Consider the following 23,002-nt stretch of genomic DNA (forward strand, 5'->3'; position numbering starts at 1 on the left):
CCTTCTTAAAGGCGGATGCTAATTCACAGCCCAGCTTTTGTAGGTTTAAAGCTGTTGCTGTTCTTATTCCCTCCAATACGTGTCCCCTTACTGCCAGAGCTTCTCTAAATCTATACTCACTTTTTGACCTTACTCTAAACATCTTCTTTGAGCGTGGAGTTGGCCCTTTTGGCTCTTCCTTCTCGAGCACATATGTGAAAAACAGAAACATAAATAAAAGTTGATTCATGAATAGCGCTGTCTTAATTGAGACCCAGTAAGAGTAAGTAGCAGATGTTATACCGGGAACTGTTGAATCATCAGAGACCAGAGGAAGTCTGCAAAATCATATTAAAAAAAAACAAGCCAGGTGCTCGTGATTTTCCATTGCAGCACACTGTGGCGGTGTGGGAGGGAAAAGGAGGAGGAGGATAGGAGAGGGATCAACAGAGAGAGAGTGCTAGTGCAACGTAGCACTCAGAGACATTTCTGGTGTCACCCTACTGTTTGATCTTGCCCGTAAACTCTCTTTATTGTCCTTATTACGATAGTAAGCCTCAGATTATTCACTGTAGAGCTTCTCTGAGAAGACGTGTTTCTGTATCATGCTGTTGGTGCTTCCACAATCACGAGTGTATTCAAAGTTCACGATGAACACAGAGAAAGCGAAGTGTTCCCTGTCTGCATCTCCCTGCTAGTCTGAATCCTCATCACTGAGCACATCCCAAGTCTCCAGCTGCCTTCTTTACTCCTGTCCCTGATCCATTAGGAGCCCATCTTATATTGTAAGGGTGATTCCTGCCCTAGGAAGTGCTTCAGCGGCAGGCAGGCTCCTATGCTTTGTCTGTCTGTAGTAGTAGAGTAGGGAACCTGTGAGGAGGTGCAGTGACAGGCCCACTGTGGTGGATTAAAGGCCCACTCTGTTTCTCCTCATCTCTCTCTCTCACTGTCTTTCACCCCCCCCCCCCCCCCCCTCCGTTTCTCTGAAGTGACAGACAGTGTCGTTCTCGTCACTCAGAGGGGACCTCGTCCCAGGCTGACAGAGTCGCTTCAGCGTTCTTCTCCATTCCCACCGCAGCGCGACGCCACACAAAATTAGTAACCAGATATGGCAGTGGCGTGATGCTAGTGCGAATAATACCACACACTCGAGGGAGCCCAGAGCTGTGAGATTAGCACAGACAATTAATACAGGACATGCCTGCGAGAGGGCCTCGGAATATCTTTATGTTGTTTTAGCCGCTACGGCTCTAAAACTGAAACTGTCCCTGTGTGTCGGTGTTCGAGGGAGTGTGTATGTGTGTGTGTGTGTGTGTGTGTGTGTGTGCTCTTTCATGTCTGTATGTTGTGGAATTGAAACCTTCATTTTGACAGGTGTTGTGATCTCATCTTCCTTTTTATAGCCCTGAAGTCATGTACTGTACGGTAGCTTGTCACAGACATTCTTGTCCATTGAATATCACTAACAACTGTACCGGTAACATTTCCAGCCTGTAGTCCATGTGTAAGTGAAGGAAGGAAGTGTGTGTGGTCTATGTAAGCACAGCTAGGCCTTCCCTGCGTACAGGCTTGATAGAATAAAAAGCATACTTCATACTCCAATGAGGCCTGATGAGCACAGATGACCTCACCTCTTCCCGTTGCCAAACAAAAGGTCCCTTTTACAATAGTGACGGGGGGGGGGGGGGGGGGGGGGGGGGGGGGTGTAGAGTACAGAAGATCCCCGGCTCGTCCCACCAACCAGAATGTGCCCTCTACAAAGACAACAAAAAAACTTTTAGCGACAGCCTTTGGTTGACCTTGTTAGCGCCAGCGCACTTGGGTAATCTGTGGTTAATTATTTTTTCCCCTCCCCTTCTACATTAGACTACAGCTTGTGCTCAAACCACAAGCATGAGATTTTTTTGGGGTTGCACATTCCAACGCCATTATGTTACATTGTTGCCGAATAAAGGCTGGTATTATGTTCCCGCAGTAAAGGGCAGAAGTGGACAGAGTTTTTATCTGCTGAACGAATCAATCAGGATTATGTCAGCTGAAAAGAATCACAGACCGCAGTCGCCAGTGTGTGTGTGTGTGTATTTGAAATGTTGCTCATTTAAAGGGGAGCTATTTGTTGGTTATGAGTACATGGGGGGTGTCTGTGATGTCATTTCTCGGTACAGAGAGGATCTCTTCTATTTATTTTATCCTCTGTGGGAGGATTGGAAGGGAGCTCATTATCATTTCAGCAGAAATGATTAGGAGATCAAATAGAGATCGAATGCCATTTCCTTCCATTAATGCGGGGGGTTTAGTGCGTCTGTCATGGCATGGCTGTCCGGTTGCCTGTGGGAAAAAGACCAAGGGAAGAATGGAGGAGAGGATTAAGAGGGGACCGGGGCTTGGCAAGGGAGTGCAGGGCTATTCATTAGCAGGGCCCAAAGAGAGGCACACTGGCATGCATAGAGTGAGAGAGATAGATAGATGAGCAGTAGCTCTACCACACAAAATGGAGGGTGAAGGCAAAAGTCAGTGATCACATGGTCAAGTTTGCTCTCCACATTGTGCAAACCTACTCATGTAACACTTTGTCCTGCTTTGAGACTCACACGCGTTAGGGTGAGGGTCCTGCCCTCTGGGGTCACATTCAAACAACCCACCTCACTGTTGGGTCTAACAGGCTGCTAATGCCTTGCCAGCAGTGGTGTAAAGTACTTAAGTAAAAATACTTTAAAGTACTACTTAAGTCGTTTTTGGTATCTGTACTTTACAATTTTTTTTTTTTGTTGACTACTTTTACTTTTACTTCACTACATTCCTAAAGAAAATAATGTTGTTTTTATTCCGTACATTTTCCCTGACACCCAAAAGTTAAAATGGTCCGATTCACGCACTTATCAAGAGAACATCCCTGGTCATCACTATTGCCTCTGATCTGATGGATTCACTAAACACAAATGCTTCGTTTGTAAGTTATGTCTGAGTGTTGGATTGTGCCCCTGGCTATCCGTAAATTAAAAACAACAAGAAAATTGTGCTGTCTGTTTTGCTTAATAAAATGAATTAGAAATTATTTATACTTTTACTTTTGACTTTTGATACTTTTTACAAGTACATGTTATCAACTACATTTACTTTTGATACTTAAGTATATTTAAAACCAAATACTTTTAGACTTTTATTAAAGTAGTATTTTACTGGGTGACTTTTACTTTCACTTGAGTATTTTATATTAAGGGTCTATACTTTTACTCAAATATGACAAGTGAGTACCCTTTCCACCACTGCTTGCCAGTCACACAACCAACCCTCAAGTCACGACCATGACACAAAAATGGGCCTATGTGCCATTTGTTGGTCAAATTAGGCTCAAATTGTGACTGCATGTTTGAATTCGGAGTTCGAATAACGCTCTCACTGTTCTGTGATCTGTGAGTTCAAATCCCTCCATTAGCGCTCGAGGGTTATTTTGCCCATCAGAAGCACTACAATCTTGCATACTTCTTCCATCTGAATAGCCATTCTCTCTGTGTTGTATTTATGTATTGAAAAAAAAGGCAATAGATCAAGCACATTCCATTATTCTCTTCTAAGATCATTAGCAAATATAATTAGATATGAAAGAAAGTCATTTGGAAAAGGGGGGGAGGGGGCGCTATCAGGCAAAGAAGACAGATTGTTGCATCAGAGTGTTTGGGCTTAAATTGCTCAGCAGAGGTATTATCTATCCAACCATCTTAGTCTCAGAAACAGTCCCTGGGAGAGGGAGGGCACTCACTCCAGCCCACTGTTTCTCAACCAAGACCTAGCTTTTTCCTGTACGCCCATGTCTCATACAATACCTACGGGTAAGGAGGAACGCATAAAATAACATCTTAGACAACAATACCTACATTGTGTAGTGCCATTCTTTAAAAATACAATATCAGATAGAGCAAAATAGCCCCCCCCCCCCCCCCCCCTGCATATATGGATTCTCCTTTTAGTACTTTTGTCTTACCTAAAAAGGAAACTCAAATCTTCTTCCTTGATGCAGTATAAGCTGGGAACCTATTCATTGTGCCACTGCCACATGCAGGAGTTTGTCACTGTTTGTGCACCTTAACGCGGTAGTGTGCTTTCTAATGGGGATCTGAGCAGAAACAGCCATAAACACAAAATCCTGCTGTGTCTCACCGCAAATGTGCTTTTTTCTTCTTTAGTGGTGCTTTGAGGGATGGGGGTGGATGTGGATTCCTCTAGTCTTTGTGAATCACAGCAAATGGTATTCATAAACATCCTGTATTCATTAAAACCTTCTAAAAATATGATTTGGGTGCACTTCCTCGCGCTCAAGCGGTGGTGTGTGCTGTTCATATTTACATATTTATAAATACTGGCTTTACAATGAGGCCTACCTTTGCCAAAAACAACACTTTTTCGACTGTCGCCCGGATGCCTGGGAGAGAAGAAAGTCCTCAGAGGCACCTTCAGTGGCAGTACTCTATTGTAACTGCCTGTTTGCCTGCCTGCCTGCAGCAGACTCAAATGTACATAGGGCATCAGTCACTTCCATGGCACTTATGTTACAGATAAACTCAAGTCTCATGCAGTCAAACCCACATCATTAGAAGACTAGCACTTAATCTACAATACATGGAGGCTAGGATTATCTGGGGGAATTACTTCTCCTGCTTTAGTTTTGGCCTCATCAGAATTCTACATTTTTGTCTCAAACCTTTATATACCAGTAACAAATCCAGAGCAAAACACAATGTAAAATAGAAGGATTTATACTGTTTTCCATAGTAACCGATTAGCTTAATAGTCTTGTGTAGTTTGCGCACAAGCGAGGCTTTCACAGCAAAACGGCTTGTGAATGTGTCAGGTGAGAGACTGCTTAGAGACCCCCACGCTAACACTAGTGTTTCCCAAGGCGGTTTACAACACATGCTCTCAGCCTTGTGTTAGGCCATTGTTCTGTCCGTCTATTCATTTATCCATTCTGTTAAGCATGACACATGTATTAACACAGTGTGGATCCTGGAGCTATGTGTTCTCTTACCATATGCCTGGGTTTCTAGGCCCTCTTCTCCAGTAAATGACCATTCTGACTGTTATCTCACAGTTTACCAGTAGAGGGCGTCATCACCCTTTCGGCATTTTCAATAGTCCTTTTGACTACGGTGCATTTTTGCAAATTACTGTAAAATATATACGTTCTCATACAAATAATGATCTAATCAGTTGTCACAGATATAGAGAGTCGTGCTGACCCGATGCTGTTGTATAAATTGTAGCATTTACCCATCCCAATATTATTATTTTTGCATAACACATGTAATGCTTTTCCTAATGGTAGGATTCCTTACATTATATTGATAAAGTATGTAGTCTACAGCATTGACCAGATAGTATTTATTTAAACAGTATTGACCTGGTATGATAAACAGTAGTTGTTTTTGGCAGACACAAGTGGAATGTCAACGAGGTCCTTGGGTTGGCTGGTGAGGTGCATCTGTTTTGCACCCGAATGGGAAATTAAAACCGAGAGGAAGTTATGAGGAATCTATAAAGTTGGCCTGGAAATCTCCCGCCCGCAGTGGCAGTTGTTGGGGGAGACGAAATGTCATGCTTAAATAATAACATTCCAGGTGGCTTAGTTAATGAACAGTGAAAATCAAATATGGGGCTTAATCTGTAACTCATTACTGGAAGTTTTTTTTTTGAAAGAGAAGAAGGGAAATCACAAGGAGAAGCCACCCTTGAGAGACCAGAGACTTTTTATGTAAAGAAAAACATTTGTTTGTTTATTAGGTGGACTACGACAAGATATTTTGTTTAGGGGCGGAGGGGGAGGGGCTCCGTATGTTAGACATTTAGGATGCCATTGGCTGCGTTCCAAAATGAAGCTGTTGATAGACATTTAGTCTGATTCCTTAGTGAATGGCTGAGTAATGATAGATGTATGCGTGAAGCATAGATGTAGACATAGAATAGTATAAACCATCCGGCTGTTCCGCCATATAAAAAGCATACATGGCATACATAGGCTTAGTCTGCCATCTAGTGGTCAAAGTTGGCTCTGACAGTATTTCTTGAAGACTGTGTCGTGGTACAGAACCATGCAGATGAGACTGCAAATGATGGGCAGAAGAGTGAAGCTCTCTCTTTAAGAGATTAAAGCAGTTGTGTGCAGTATGTCTTGAAAGTTAACACCCAGAGATGAACGTTTTAATTTGTTGATGCGTCTGGCATAGGATCTTTCAAGTGTGAATGAAGATTGCTTGCAACTCAGACGAGCCCTGAGAGCTACTTTAATTCTCGTTAGAATCTTCATCTGCCTTTTTCTAAACTGTTTGACATATACGTTTTAAGTGAACGGACAGTACATCTTGATTTGAGAGTGACGGTGTGATTGTGTGCCTAATACAGAGAGAGTAGGTGTCAGCGTAATTGCTCTTTACGAAGTCAGAATGATGATGTTTTATCCTATTTTTAGCTTTCCCGTTGCTCTGCGCCAACTCTTCATTTCATTTCGATATCTTCCTTGTGACAACACGATCGATTAAAAGCGATTTTCATTTCATTTTGTCAGTTTCATAACGGCACTTTAAAAGAACATGACATGGAGACGTGTTCGGTAGATTCTATTGCCAAAAAATGTCCTCTAGAAGTTGTTGAGGCAAGGGAACTGTGCAAGGAAACAGGGATTGTGTTATTTAGCTCTCACACTGTTGCAGAACTTAAAGATGAGCATGTTTCACTGTCTGGGATTCAAACGTATAGTATAATTGCTCACATGATCACCAAGTTATCACGCTTATCTAGCACACAAACTTGCTTGGGAAAAGTATGGAAATCATTTTACTGCTAGTGTCTCATACCATTTTTAGACTGCAACCTTTGCTAAACACCTCACGACCTCACCTCTGAGTCCCTGTTAGAGGCCTAGCATACATTTGAACCAAGTTCAGCATTTATTTTATTTAGTCATCTCAATGTTAGTCTAGAAGTTTGTCAGTCATATATGTGTAATGCTAATGCTAAATGTTGGTTCCTGAACAGAATGTCAGTTTCTGTTTTGCTCTTACTTCACCCTTTGTGATGTTTGTTACAGTAAGAGGTGGCCATTTTGTGTGTATAACTGCTATGCTATGTTTAGTGTCAGAATGGTTGTGTTGTGGCTGTGGTGGGGTCCGGGGCAGTTTTGTTAATCTGCGTTTGTTCTCTTAACTGTAGTTCATCTGTGGGTAGGAGAGGAGGAAGGCCATGGAGCCCTGGGCCCCGCGCTGACCCTCGACCCTAACCTCGCGCTGCCTAACCTAGCTGACACTGAGATGCACGACGCAGCCTCTCTTAACAGAGACTAACTCCCGCCCGAGCACCCGGCTGGAGCAAGGCAGGAACATGATGATGATGATGATGATGGTGATGATGAAGGAACACACTATATCAAAGACTTTATTTAAAACATGCTACGATCAAACAAGAGAAGTCATTCAAAAGGAACTATGAAGGAGTGTTTCTGCCCTGTGTGAGGACGGAGAGGAGACTGAGAGACAGACCTGCTGAAAGGACTTGTAGAGGCCACTGGATGTGACGCTCAGCAAAGTGACAGACAGACAGCGACTTTAGCCATTCTGTTTCCTGTCCTCTCATGGATGACTCCTCCCTCCATCTTCTGTCTTCTTCATGTCTCTCCTTTGATTTTATGTTTTTGATGAAACTACCTGCTAAATGACAGTCCCTAACACAGCCCTACTATGACACATTCCTTGATCCAAGATGGCGTCCATCATTGTTGACAAAAAAAGAAGAAGATAATATTCAGACTGAACTGTTGTGCTGACCTGTGCTTCACCTGTACGACAGACTCTCTCTCTCTCTCCTATCAGACCCAGTACCAGACAGGTATTCAATGACCCCTGGATCACAGTAATGGTATTGTCCCTGGACTGTACCATTCCCACTCTTGTCCTGCTGGAGCTGTAGCTTAACACGCTCCTTTTGACCAGACCAACCATCTATGGAGACCAAGCACACTTATTGCCACGCACATTTTAGTTGCTATTTTCGACCCTGTTTTAGGGCCCAACGCTCTGCGTGTCAAAAACGAACTAACAGGGGGAAGAAAAAGGACAAACAAAAAACTAAACCAGAAGTATGACATTCTCTGACAATCTTTTCCTGTGCTAGCTAGCTAAGCGAGAGCAGTAGTTTTTCAGATATGACTGGGATGTTAGTAGATGTGACCACGAGAAGAGAAAGCCTGAGCATTGTACAGTATAGTGTGAGGATGGACAGAGGACTGAGGATCCTCACCCCACCCCCTCCCCGTAACAGAAACAGGACTGAAGTGAAGATTCTTGTCTCGCTCTATAATCACAGAGCCTGTAGATGCTCAGAACTAAATGTAAAAAGAGAGGAGTACAAAAAAAACGAAAACAAAAAAGGTTGTTTGTGAAGAGCAGAAAGTGTTGAAGTGACAGTAATAACTAGTTTACACGCCCTTGTCCTGTAGGTAAACATAGAGCTTGAAGAGAAGATATCGAAAACGAAACGGGATTGTATTTTCTCCCCTTTTCATCTCTCGTATTGACTTCAAGGACTATAGTGTTGCAAATGTTTGTAAGATACTGCCACCAATCAATGTTGCAAAGTGTTACTGACTACTGAAACGGTTTGATGTATTAACTTTTTGTTTTTTAAAGAAGAAAAAAATGGAAAAACAAATATTGTCTAGCCTTAGATACAGTCATCCGTTGTTGCTTTGACGAAGCTAGTTGTTTTAGATGGTAGGCCTTAGGGTTGATCCATTTTTCCCCCCAAAGTACTGTACTTTTTTGCCTTCTACATTTCAAAGAAAAAAGAAAAAGATTGACAATCTACTCATGTGCTCCAAACATACGCCCATATATACATAATACATTATGCATAGAAGGATTTTTTTTTCTTTTCCAAAAGTATTTTGCACTGTGATAGTATTATAAATCAGATCTATACAGTACAAAACTAGCTAACTAACTACAATGAAGGTGTGTGTGTGTGTCTGTGTTTCCCTTGACATTGTGAAATGTTTCTATGTCCTCTTGTGAACCCTGAGAATTCTAATGCGGTGTGTATAGTGCACATATATACAGTACATGGCTTTGACAAAAATGTTATCATAGTGCCAACCCAAGGCATGCAAGTCACCTGTGTGGTCATCATTTACATACTGTTTGTTACTAAAGCAGAGTGATGATCGATGCTCAAATTCCACATCGGGTTGAAATTCAACTCCACACACAAAAAAAAAGCCCGTTTTTAATTTGCTTTTCCTGACTTTAGAATTCCCAATTCCAAAATATGAAGGAGGGAAAAAAAGGATGAGAAATGAAAACAAAAAGTGGTATTGTAGGGAATTAAACAGGGTGCTGAGAAGTGGATTGTGGGACAGGGTCTGAGTTAACCAATCAGAGGGCCCGGTCAGTCCCATAGTGATGCCCTCTCTCCCCTTCTCTCCGTTGTGTGGTTGTATAGCTGAGAGGTTAATATTAACTGTCTGGCTCTCTCTGAACCGGTATATGAGCATTCCACGTACGAACCTGTCTTGTGAGCTGAAAACCTTTTGTTTGCTGTATTCTCATGGCAGATGCTTCGTTTTGTAACTACTGAACTGTACTTATAATAAAAATAAAATGTATTCAAACTATAACGGATTGTTGTCAAGCGATGGATTGTTTCTTTTCCCCCCCACAGGATAACAGTCACTTAGGAGAAAATAAAGCATCACAATGCCAGTGTTCAGTGAACAATAGTCTGAATATGTCACTCCCTCAAAACTATTCCGTTTCCAGTCTAGTCCTTAATCCCAGAGCTTCATGGACTATGCTCATGCTGTTGAATAGGCTACAATACAAACTAATTGTGGTAGGCCTATATGATATTGTCATCCACCACAATCAACAAAGTCACCTCACTGCATTGGATGGAGAACTGTCCTATGCACACTCAGATAGTTTAGACTAGCCATCAACTTCCACCCCTAATTCACTCAGGCACAAGCTAACTGAAAATGGTTTACACACTCATGCAAACCAGGGAGACCCACAATGGACCTACATCCCGTCTGATACACACACACACACACACACACACACACACACACACACACACACACACACACACACACACACACACACACACACACACACACACACACACACACACACACACACACACACACACACACAGACACACACAGACAGACACACAGACACACGCACAGACAGACACACACACACAGGCACACACACACACACACACACACCGAAAGAAAGATCAGTGTTCAGCTGAGAGCACTTCTCTTGACTGTTGTTGGTGAAGCGCTTGTTATATTGCGCTGAATGATGAGCAATATAAATGATGTATCTTTCTCCTCTCTCCCTGACTTCACTGTTAAGTGCTGTACAAGGAAGTAGCCGGAGGGGATACAGTGCTGACTGACTACAGAGCTGACCGTGTAGCACCAAACTGGCCTGTTCCTTGACAGCTCAGATGACTAGTTATGGTGTTGCTAACTGTAGCACTGTGCCCTTGGGCCAATGTATTGTTAATTCCAAAACACCATCAAGTCTTATTTCAGGGTGGGCAAATAATTGCTCTTCTCCTTGTTTTTTTCTTCTTCTATCCATCACGCAAAGTTGTTTTGACATATCGTGTGTAATTGGTTAGTGTGTGTAGGTGTGTGTGTGTGTGTGTGATCTAAGACAGATAGTGCTGTGATATAATTTTTCACAGGTCCATTACCGAGTTGGAGGGTGCTGCACTTTCCACCCCCTGAGGTCGTGTTCGTCTCCTCTAAGGAATCTCTCTATTTCCCATAGCAATGTCGTAGGCAGGAAAGGGACAGTATCAACACATTCAAAAAGATTAAACTTCCTTACCCACATCAGAAGTACACGTCGCGCAAGTCCGCTTTGTTCCCCTGGTTCTAGTCTGGGATGTTTTTGAGGGGGAAGTATTTTAGGTTTTTATTCCTCCTCTTTGGTGGTACAGGCTGAAACCTGATCCAGGTCTGGTTGATGGGATCCATATTTGAGTTGACCTAACGTCAGGACCCAGCGGCTGCTGAGCCTGCTGGGAAGAGGCCCAGGTCAATGCCTGACTAATTTTTAAACGGATCAGCTGCACTGCACCAGATGTGGGGGGCGCTTGTGATGCGCGGAATCTGGTCCTAATAAAACTCACATCCGTAGAAAGTAACCATTGGACATAATTATTTTCTCCTTCTGTCTCTGGTAGTGAATTGTATTATTTTTTTATTTTTTATTTAACTAGGCAAGTCAGTTAAGAACAAATTCTCATTTACAATGACGGCCTAGGAACAGTGGGTTAACTGCCTTGTTCGGGGGCAGAACAACAGATTCTTACCTTGTCAGCTCGGTTATTCGATCTAGCAACTTTTCGGTTATTGGCCCAACACTCTAACCACTAGGCTACCTGTCGCCCCAAACGAAATAGTGTTTAAAGGAAGGACGTGTTGTATGGTTACAAATCAGACAGTCCCTAATCACAACCAGGATATTCATGTGTGTGTGTGTGTGTGTGTGTTCACCTACTGTGAATGTGATCGTGCACGTGTCACTGATTAAAGAACACATCAGGTCTTTTTCCATTAGATTCTGCTCTTATGTCTTTTCATTGCTTGATGTTCTGTGATGCGTCATCAGTTTGCCTCATGACCCTGTTCAGAGCTTGATGAACAATTCTCCTCCCTTCATTTCGTATTTTTTCTCTCTCACACATCTCTTGTCTTGCCGTTGTCTCTCTCTCTCTTCCTCTCTCTCTGCATCCATTTCCTCTTTCCTTTTCACGCCATATTGTGCTGCAATGTGTGCAGCGGCGATTGATGTGCTTAAGATGATGGTGCGGCTCCGTTCAAGTGTGCCAGCAGTTGTAACTGGGCAGATGGTGACCTCCAGTTGAACCTGTCCTTGCGCTCATTTGTTCAGCTGTGGTTAATTTCACAGGCCTCCATGTTGCAGGCGTCTCTGCATTATGCACTGCTCCACCATGGCCACTAGAGGGCGGTAAAGACCAGCTTTTACCACATCAAGAGGCAACTAGCTGCTCTCTGCCTTTGTTTTCACATTGCACTGAAAGGACTGACTCACGACTATAATATCATAGAATAACAATACAATTAAAATAAATGAAACGAATGCTACAATAAATGGCACCTTTTGTTCTGAGCAATTTGATCCAACGTTAGCAACCACGTAAACCACAGTGTAGAATAACCAAGTCTATTTAATGTTGAACATATATGCTGATGAAGAGGCTAGTTACTTATGATCTGTCGTTTGAATGCTACCCATCTGTAACCATAAGACATGGTTGTACAATCTGGGCTTCTCAGACTGTGCTTGGCACTATCCTCATAGACAGGGAAATTGCAACGTTGAGTTATTTCAATTTGAGAAACACCGGAACTCTTTTGGGATTTCTAAGTCTAAACTGTAACGCTCTTCAATAATAAACACACACCCACACATACCCACCCACCCATACACACCCACACCCATCTACACCCACATCCAGACACACCCACATCCAGACACACACGGGTCATCTCACCACATAATGTCGTCTCTTCTGCTCAATCAGTCTAGACAATCCCTGCATATTTACAGTACACTGGAATGCTGTTTATATTGTACTGTATGTACTGTAGAGTGTAGAGGAATATCTCTCTAAACACACACACACACACACACACACACACACACACACACACACACACACACACACACACACACACACACACACACACAGAGACACACACACACACACACACACACACACACACACACACACACACACACACACACACACACACAGAGAGACACACACACAAACACACAGTCCCCTGGCCTCCTGTTTCCTGGTAAATGTGTCTCTGTGCTTGTCTCAGGCTCTGGCTTATGAATCGATGATCATGTGGTGTAAGGGAGATAGATGGCTTTTAGCTCCATCTTGTCTCCTCTAATTGTAAAATATTAGTTACATTAGACTCTGCCTTGTGATTAATGGAACTTATTTGGAGGTGGCCCTCTCCTGGCCCTCCCCTTTCCAAAGTCCCCCACTGACTTTTGAGAATTGAGTGATTTCACTTAAAGCAGACAAATAGGGCTCTCTCTCTCTCTCTGAGAGGAAGAGAGAAGAGAGAGGCCGAGCAAAGGGAAGAGAGAAGGAGGGAAGGAAAATAAGAGAAGGGAGGGTGAGGAGGAGGAGGAGGACAGAGAGAGATAAGGACAGGCAAAGCTTGCATGGGGGAAAGCACTGACGATAAGGTTTAAAAAGTTATGCCAGAAAAAATAAGCCAAGAAATTTAAGCTTTGCAGGAAATAAAGCTTCGCCAGATTCATACCGTGTAACACATTGCAGATCACACGCTGAAAATACAACCCGATCTCACAGAGGGAAGTGAAGTCTTGATCTTGTTCTAAACCTGGTCGTCACTGAGAAAGGTACGTATATTCATCATAACGGACTGTACTAAGAATGGTGCTTTCCAATAAACCTCAGCCCAGTCCTCTTGCCTTGGAAACACAGTGGCTGTTATTGATACCCGCAGACCACTTAGCCGTGCTGGGAACATGTTTGTGACAGCCGAGACCGGGTTGCCCTTGTAATGTCTGCCATAGGAGAGAGATAGATCATGTTGCGGCGATATGAGCACCTTGTAGGGGACTTACTCCATACGGCAACTTTTCCATCCCGGCCCTCCTCTGTTCCTGAGTCCATGGGAAGTGCGATGTTTTCATTCCTCCTCTCTTCTGTTGTTTCTTTTCTTCTTTTCTCTTAATTGGCTCAGAGGCCTTGAGCAGCACCTGCCATGTATCGGGGCGAGCTGACATGATCTGCTCTGTTTAGGACACCGTCTCCTCTGGCTGTTCAGCTCCCACGGTTAGCCTGACACACATATCACTCTCTGTTCTCTGTTAGCCACTACTTCAGTCACAACGCTCCTTTTCGACACGGGTTCGTTTTATCAGCCTTTTTTTTTTATCCTTCTTTCTAGAAGGTCAACAGGAAGTTTGCACAAGGCTTATCTGCCATATGAGTGGTTTATTACCTTTTAGTCCAAATGAACTCCTACTCTTTTTCACTCCCTCTCTTATTGTTTCTATCTTCTCCGTTTCCCGTACACAAGCACACAGAGACTACACTCTTACAGACGTGGACATCCATTAGCTGTCTGCAGTGACAGGTCAGCAATAGATTGGTGCTGGAGTAGAGATGAACACTCCTGAACTGTCCATCCCCAGGCCAGCGCTTCTGCTCCCGGGCACATGCATGCAGAAACACATACATGCGTGCGCACACACGCACACACATACACACATGGACACACACGTGCAAGCGCACACACACATACGCACCCATACACACGCGCACACGCACACACGCACACACTCACACACTCTCACACACGCACCCATACACACACACACACACACACACACACACACACACACACACACACACACACACACACACACACACACACACACACACACACACACACACACACACACACACACACACACACACACACACACACTGACCTGGTCCTGCTGAGACAAGCTGACATACAGGCCATCATCACATGATGAATTTACTGCTCCGTACCCTTGAGCCCCAACAGTCCTCAGCCAATCACAAGTGGGAGAGGCCCTGGTTTGTGTCTGCTCAACAGAGAGGACACTGACACTGCAGGTGCAGGTACAGAGGCTCTGACCACTGGAGAAGTTTGACCTTACAGTATGGGGTTTATAGTCCTAGCTGAATGGCATCTACAGACACTAAGAAAACAACTGTTTTAGTGGAATAGAGACAAAGAAGGAGAAAGTGGGTGAGAGAGAGATAGAAAGACTCACTATTTTGAGGAACTTATTAACAGCTCCTTCTGGTACAGCAATTAATAATCTAGTTCAGTATTTAACATGGGACTGAATCCCCAGTGACGACTTTTTAGCTTTCTTTGATGCATCAACACCCCCTCCCCTCTGCCTCTCCATAAGTGTATTCCTTAGTGTTATGTGTGTGTTGGTTTTTCTAGTTAACCAGAGAAATAGACCAGATCGCTATTCCCCGAACTTCAGCCCAATTTTACATCAACACACACAGACTTCTGAAACCTCTTAATACTGTCTTAATACTGTGGAAAAGTCAATCCCTCCAGGGCTTTGGATATAAATACAAATATTTTTGGTAAATCAATACATGTACCTTGAATCAGAGTAAAAATTATAGGTCTTTAATGTTTGAATAAGGTAGACCAGGGTTCCCCAACTGGTGGCACGTGTGCCAAATTTGGCCCGCGGGTGGTTTTATTTGGCCCCCAATGTTTTCTGCGCAAAAATAAAATATTATTATTAATTTTGGGTAATTTTCATTGATGGACATAAAAGACTGTAAAAGCACCAAGAAATCAGCTCCAAGTGATTTACATTTTGGAAATCTGTTCCCAAGTATTCCCTTGCATAATAGAGAGACACATGTTCATATACAAATGTAAGCAGGGTTTGAAATGATGTTTTAGTCAAATATTATATCTGGTTGGGCTTTGTGTGGTCCATTTGTAATGATGTTCCAGCCCCATGACCATCCACTCAAGAAAAAAACGACCAACATCAGAATCTAGTTGATGATCCCTGGGGTAGACATTCTAATGCTTTTTCCCAGTCATTACATTTTCATGTCTGATGTTTACGGATCCATGCCACCGATGAATGGACGCTACTGTAACGTAGAGCTGGGACGATAAACCAAAAATGATCGACCCCGACCGTACCCTTCACCTATCGCAGGCATTTTGCTGATAGAGTTCATTACAAAAAGTAGCCTATACTAGAGAAATGTGACACTTGAAATTAAATACATTTTAGATACCTTAATAGAAAATGACTCAAGTAAAAGTGAAAGTCACCCAGTAAAATACTCCTGAGTGGCGCAGCGGTCTAAGGCACTGTATATCAGTGTGTCACTACAGTCCCTGGTTCGAATCCAGGCTGTATCACATCCGGCCATGATTGGCAGTCCCATAGGGAGGCGTACAATTGGCCCAGTGTCGTCCGGGTTTGTCTGAGGTAGGCCGTTATTGTAAATAAGAATTTGTTCTTAACTGACTTGCCTTTTTAAACAAAGGTTAAATAAAAAATTCAAAAAAATACTACTTCAGTAGAAGTCTGAAAGTATCTGGTTTGAAATGTACTTAGTGGTGGAAATGTACTCAATTGTCATACTTGAGCAAAAGTAAACGATATACATCAAATTCCTTAAGCAAACCAGACGACACAATTTCCTTATTATTATTATTTTTTGAGAGCCAGGGTCACACTCCAACACTCACACATAATTTACAAACAAAGCATTTGTGTATAGTGAGTCCTCCAGAACAGAGGCAGTACAGATGACCAGGGATGTTCTCTTGTTAAGTGCATGAATTGGACCATTTTCCTGTCCTGCTACGCATTCAAAATGTAATGAGTACTTTTGGGTGTCAAGGAATATGAGTAAAAAGTACATTATTTTCTTTAGGATTGTAGTGAAGTAAAAGTAAAAGTAGTGAAAAATATTAATAGTAAAGTAAAGTACAGATACCCCAAAAAACGACTTAACTACTTAAGTATTTTTACTTAAGTACTTTGCACCACTGAATATGGGTGATTGTTAATGGGACAACTGTGGTGAACATTAATATTAGATGAGGGCAGTGGGAAAGTAGGCCCCTAAATGGCAGGTAATTCCAGAACAAGACGAGTAAGCAGCCAGTACTTTGCAATAAACTTGAAAGTTGTAATAAACTTGTAATAAACTTGAAAGTTGTATTAAACTTGTAATAAACTTGAAAGTTTATTGCCACGTACTGTCCCCCTACTCGTCTTCTTTTCTTGTTATAAACTTAGCGTTCTATTTACTGTTATCGCATCAATTCAAACAATTTATTGCAATAAGTATGTTTGTCCATATCACCCAGCTCGAAAGTACACTTAGAAAAAAAGGTACTATCTAGAACCTAAAAGGGTTCTTCGGCTGTTCCAAAAGAAGAACCCTTTGGATAACCATTTATGGTTCCAGGTAGAACGCTTTTGGTTCCAGGTGGAACCTTTTTGGGTTCCATGTAGAACCCTTTCCAGAGCGGTTTCTACCTGGAACCAAAAACGGTTCTCCTATGGGGACAGTCAAAGAACCCTTTTGGAACCCTTTTTTCTAAGTATACTGTAACGCTTAGAAATGATGTGTAGGATGCCCCAGCCAGGGTTACAGGTCAGGATAAGGGGGTATAGGTGTATAGGTTGGACATAGAGTGTGAGGTGGTACTCGGGTGTTTGGGAGTGCTGTTTGCTGACTAAACTCTGAGCCTTTACAACACGCAGGTTATTATTGGCCGACAGATGGTGCATCACATTTTACAGCTCACACCTTCTGTGGCTCTCTCTCTCCCCAGACGCAACTCCCCCGCCCCCCCCCCCCCCCCCCCCCCTTCAGAGGAATGGAGCATAGCGCTACTCTTTGATACACAACACTCCCTCTCAAACCCATACACAAACACAAACACACACGCTCACCTCTCTCGGTATGTGTCTCTTATAGGGACTCGAACACGGTCATTTTTTCTCTGTTTGTCACTCCCATTCTGTACATATCCACGGCAGCACACAAACATACACATAATTCTGTCATCACATATGTTTACATATAGGGATACTGTATGTTTCCTTATACTGTACATTAACAGTTCCCATGTTTTTTTCTTTACATCCCAAAGAAATGTATTGCTTTCCTCCTTAAAGGGATACTTTGGGATTTTGGCAACGAGGTCCTTTATCTACTTCCCCAGAGTCAGATGAACTCGTGGATACCATTTTTATGTTTCTCCGCTTTTGAAGGAAGTTGCTAACTAGCGCTAGCGCAATTGCTAACTAGAGTTAGCACAGTGACTGGAAGTCTATCGGTATATGGCTGACGAAACTAGCTCTAAATTCCTTCATACTGGACACAGAGACATAAACATGGTATCCACAAGTTCATCTGACTGGGGAAGTATGAACTTGTATGAACATTGCCAAAATCCCGAAGTATCCCTTTAATAATGGTGTAAATATATATAGAAATTCAAACACAGCAATACAAAAGGCTATTTTAAAGTTGGCGACAAGGTTTCCCTAATACAAGTAAAAATGGTTGGCTTGGTTATCTTTACTTGTGCCATTCTTTATTTCTACACTTAGGGGAGAGTGACGTAAGTCATGCCAAAATGATTAGTTGAGCCACACCTTGTTTCTTGGAAACCATACACAATTTAATCATGTGACCAAATATTTAGGAAGAGGTTGTCATTTCATGGAGTTTGTGAAGGAAGAACCCATGTGGCCTTGGCGACAACGTTTGGCGACAACGTTTCTCTAATATAAGTGAAAAAGGTTTGGTTTGGTAAACTGTACTTGTGCCATTCTTTATTTCTACATTTAGGCCCAGTCCCAATATCTCCCCTTAGCCCTCCCCCTCGTTTTCAAGTGTCCCTCAAAAACAAAGCAACTGATGGTAGGGAGAGGTAAATAACCATAAGGAATGGGACGTCACTTGCACACAGCAAACGCCGTCAAAGGTTAGCCTACCGTGCAATTCATTGACTACGAGCCTCGTGTTTTTCCACAATGCCTGTAATGACGGCAGGAATAGCTTTCCTTATATGTCATGCAAATAATATGTACTTACCATATGAGCAACAAATGAAAACTGCAAAACAACAATGTGCCATAATGTAGCCATATTCTGGCTGCTGTGGCTGTGGTTCAACGTAGAGTAGTATTGAAGCAGGAACATTCATTACATAATAGCAATTTGACATGTAACAGTCACATTTCCTTCACTCAGTCATGATTAATCAGTGGAAGCAATTAAAACCACTGTTCTGCACTAATATTTATACCAAAAGTGTAAGGGCCCATACACAGATTGTCTACGTAGCTACACATCCATAGGCATACAGATATTTTTATCCTCCACTACACAATAAGTAAGAAAATAGTTAGTGCGTTACTTCGGCTGCATTAAATGACAAATATCTTCAATCTCTAACGTTGACATCACTAGCTACAATAAAGAACACTGACAAGTGATTGACTTCGATTTTCTTTTTATGAACAGCAAGGCAAGCTTACAAAATTGCTCATTCAATTTGCAGTAAATGCATCCACTTACAGCCACTGGGTTTCACAAGATGAAAGCCTGGTTTGCTGGTTTGCTCAGGAGTCCCTAAAACATTAAAAGGATAGTTCACCCGTTTACAAAATGACACATTGGTTTCCTTACCCTGTAAGCAGTCTATGGACAAGGTATGACAGCAATCTGTGCGTTGGTCTTGTTTCCCTGGTGCATTTTTAGCACACATGCTAAAACGTTTTGGCATTTGTGGCACAAATCCCATTCAAGTCATGGTACTGATATTAGCATTTATCCTGTGTCATGTTCAAATCATCTAAATGGGACTTTGTTGAGCTTCACAATCAGTTGGAGATACTTTTGGATGATTTGGACATGATGCGTGGAAAATGCTTATATCGGTACCAGGAATTGGATGGGATTTGTGCCGCAAATGCTAAACATTAGTATTTGGAAACAGTGCCAGGGAAACTAAACCAAAGCATGGATTGCTGTCATGCCTTGACCATAGTGCTTAGAGGGTAAGGAAACCAATATGCAATTTTGTAATTTGGGTGAACTATCCCTTTAAACAACACAAATTACAATTCATTCAAATGTCAAACGCTCATATAGCAATGTAAATGTATAGCTAGCTGTCTAATGTTACCTAGTCAGGTAGCTTGTTAAAAAGCAATTTTCGTAAGTTATTAACGTTGTGAGAAAGAAATATGCATAATCATTTGTCTCTACATTAACTATCATAGTTATTTTATGATGTTAAAATTACTTATATTTGCTTCAATTCTAGTATTTTTATCCGATAATATTCTTAAAGCAACTCTCCAGGGTTGGGTAACAGAGCTTCATGGGAATTTTGGGAAACACTTGATGGAAAGTTCGCATTTCGATTCGCTTTGTTTGGAGAGCCGACTACGCTTCGCTCAAAGTTGAATTGGGATACCACTATGACTCGATGGGGCTCACAGGATTGCGCAAAATTAAGTGGGATGGCTTAAGGGGAAGGCTGGGGGGGGGGGGTATTGTGCCACGGGGTTGTTGAGACACCACTTCTTCTCCAGTCAACCATATACACAATGAATCATGTGACCAAATAATTAGGAAGAAGTCATCCTTTCATGGAGTCTGAAGGAAGAAACCACATGGGCAAATTGGTAAGCAGTAGGTCCAAAAGATTTTCACCAAGTCAAATGAATGTATTGTGTTATAGGTTTCATGATGCTTGTATCTAAACCAAATTAGATCGTTTTAAGAGTGTTTTATACATCAGTTCGGGTATCTGTAAGCTACAATATGAGGTCCTAAACCTAGCATGAAAGTGTATCATTGTAGCTGTGTGCGCTAATATAGTCAAATGGTTGCTTTTGGGGTAAATTGTTTCATTTGGCAAAGGGCAAGTTGAGCCAATGGCTCAACATACCCCATACAAATGATGATCACATTTGGTCAGTTTTATGCATAATATGCATAGTATTTTTGCAGTTTATTATGCATATAAAGTCCCGCTACTGTATTTGTATTGTTACAGAGCAGACATCATCATGCCCTGTGTATACACATGTAAAACACGCAGGGATCTAGCTCGCCTTAAGATTCTCGAGAGACCAGCCAAGGAAGTGAGAGAAGGGGAGAAGTCCATTCGAGCAGCGGCAAGGGATGAATAAAATCTACCTTATGTCGCTGAAGAGGTACGTTGACAAAGGAGAAAACAAAACGTGCACCTGTGCGATAGAGAAGCTATGGCAGAGTAGCAGAGGCACCAATGTCTGACAACATGGAGTCTGAGCCTGCTAAATATATCAGAAATCTTATGGACCAGTTTCATGGTCTTAGTAGCATCAAATACATCTTACCCCAAGGCTTACCCTGTCCCGATGTTCAATTTACCCCATACCCGGGGTAAGTTGTGCCAAGAGAACACTTTTTTTTGGACAAGCTACGTTTTCAAAACGGTTCTGATTATTTCCAGCGATACACAACATCCTAACGTGCATGTAGATATCTTTCTTAGAAAGAATACCATATTTCCCTTGACGTGGTGATGCTGAATGTACATAATAACTCATCGTGCCCCGCTCTCCCCTATCACACCAATGCGATAACTGGTCAATCAGTGTGTAGTGCAGACTGTAAGAGAGTGCATGTTAGAGTACCTGTAATGTGTGTCATGCTTCTAAACCCTTAATAACACACTGGGCGGAAATGAGACAGACTAGCCCCCCCCCCCCCATAGCCTTTTCCCTTCATTGTCAGGGTAGAATGACTGTTTGTGAGCATCTGAAAGTCATTAGAGGTTCTGCAGTCTGTCAGGTGCCAACACACACAAACACACAAACACACGCACACACGCACGTGCACACGCACACACACACACACGCACACATGCACACACACACACCTCATACTTACATGGACACACACACACACACACCCTCACAGACACACACACACACAGAGATACACGCTGAAAGTGCTGAAGCCCAGCAGCTTCTTTCTGCTGTGCAGGGCCTGGGGATTCGTCATGTGCTGATGAGCTGCTATAACAATATATGAGCGAATCACAAGCAGTCTGCAAATGAATCATTTCCCCCCTCTCTCTTCCCTCCCTCACACCCTCGCACACACTCGCACACACTTACGCACACACACTTGCTCTGTTCGTCAGGCTTCGGGGAGAGGGGCTTCCTGCCTACAGACGTAGGTGAGGAGTGCTCTCTCACAGATGGTAGCACTGGCATCAGATGGAGTTTATATAAGAGCGGTTTTGATTACGTGCCAAGGCACTGTCGTGGGAGACTGTGTGTCTGTGTGTTGTCTTCGTGGACATGTGAACATTTTAGCGTACGTTCATGTGCGTGTTTGCGAACAGATTTGTGTGTTTGAACGTATGTGTGCGAGAATGCTTCGGTCAATGTGCGCGTACAGGTTTGTCTATGCGTTGTTCCCGTGTGGATCATAGAGGGAGCCACCAGAGGGAAGCAGTCGTAAGGCTGTTACACTTCGACGTTCACTAGGAGAGAGAGAGAGAGAGAGAGATGTTTGAGTGGAGAGGGGGAAATCGGGGCTATGGCAATAGAGGAGAGATAGGATCATAGCAGCACCTCGTGGATCTCTCTCACTTCCCTCTCTGCGTGGAAACATGATCAGAGAGCGCCCTGCTCCATCCGCTTCACCACAGACAGCATCCAACACACCGCTGTGAGCTAGAGAGGGGTCAAAAGGAGCGAGCTACAGTACCCATCTGCTGCCACCCAGCAGTAGAGAGGCTGGCAAGGGAGGGGTGAGGAGGTGGAAGTAAAGGAGGAGGAGGTGAGAGTGAAGGGGAATGAGGGCGGTTTCCTCCTGCCTTTCTCTTCTCCGAGGCGTGGAGGAGGGAGGACCGAGGGGTAAGTAGGGGGCGCGGGCAGAGTGAGTAGATACAGTGGGTTGTTTGAGGAAGTCATGCGGTAGTAACCCAGCGCCCCCCCCCCCCCCTGTTCCCTCTGATCTCTACGCTCAAGGCCTTTGGGTGTTAATTAGGAGACCTAGATAATGCCACACTAATGAAAACAAGACCAGTGTTTTCTCTTTCTTTTCAGATAACGCTTTGGGTTGGGTTTTGAACAGTCTCTGGACACATACGAGAGAGAGAGAGAGAGAGAGAGAGAGAGAGAGGGATAGAAGGAGAACGAGAGCGAAAAAGAGATGGAAAGATGGAAAGACAGAGGGAGTGAAATGCGAGAAAGAAAAGGGGAGAGAAAGCGAGAGAAGGAATGAGGGGGAGAGGTTTCTGAGGTAAAACTATTTTTCCTGTTTCTTGTCACTCGGCACCTCCACACACAATGGCCCAGCGGAGTCTGTC

General features: G+C 43.0%; 1 protein-coding gene across 16 annotated transcripts in view; it reads left to right on the top strand.

Annotated features, from left to right (window-relative positions):
- znf536 (zinc finger protein 536) overlaps nt 1-23,002 on the top strand; it is a 189,252-nt gene that overhangs the window by 161,386 nt on the left and 4,864 nt on the right. For 2 of the 16 annotated variants that reach the window (XM_055920952.1, XM_055920953.1), the window contains exon 7: nt 7,183-9,640. The exons of the other annotated variants lie outside the window; for them this stretch is intronic. In XM_055920952.1, coding sequence (XP_055776927.1) covers nt 7,183-7,313 — 131 coding nt within the window. In that variant the 3' untranslated portion in view covers nt 7,314-9,640. Of the gene's footprint in view, nt 1-7,182; nt 9,641-23,002 lie in introns of those variants that run through there. 16 annotated transcript variants of the gene reach the window in all.

The sequence above is a fragment of the Salvelinus fontinalis genome, chromosome 4 (genome assembly GCF_029448725.1).
Source record: "Salvelinus fontinalis isolate EN_2023a chromosome 4, ASM2944872v1, whole genome shotgun sequence".
Taxonomy (NCBI): Eukaryota; Metazoa; Chordata; class Actinopteri; order Salmoniformes; family Salmonidae; genus Salvelinus; species Salvelinus fontinalis.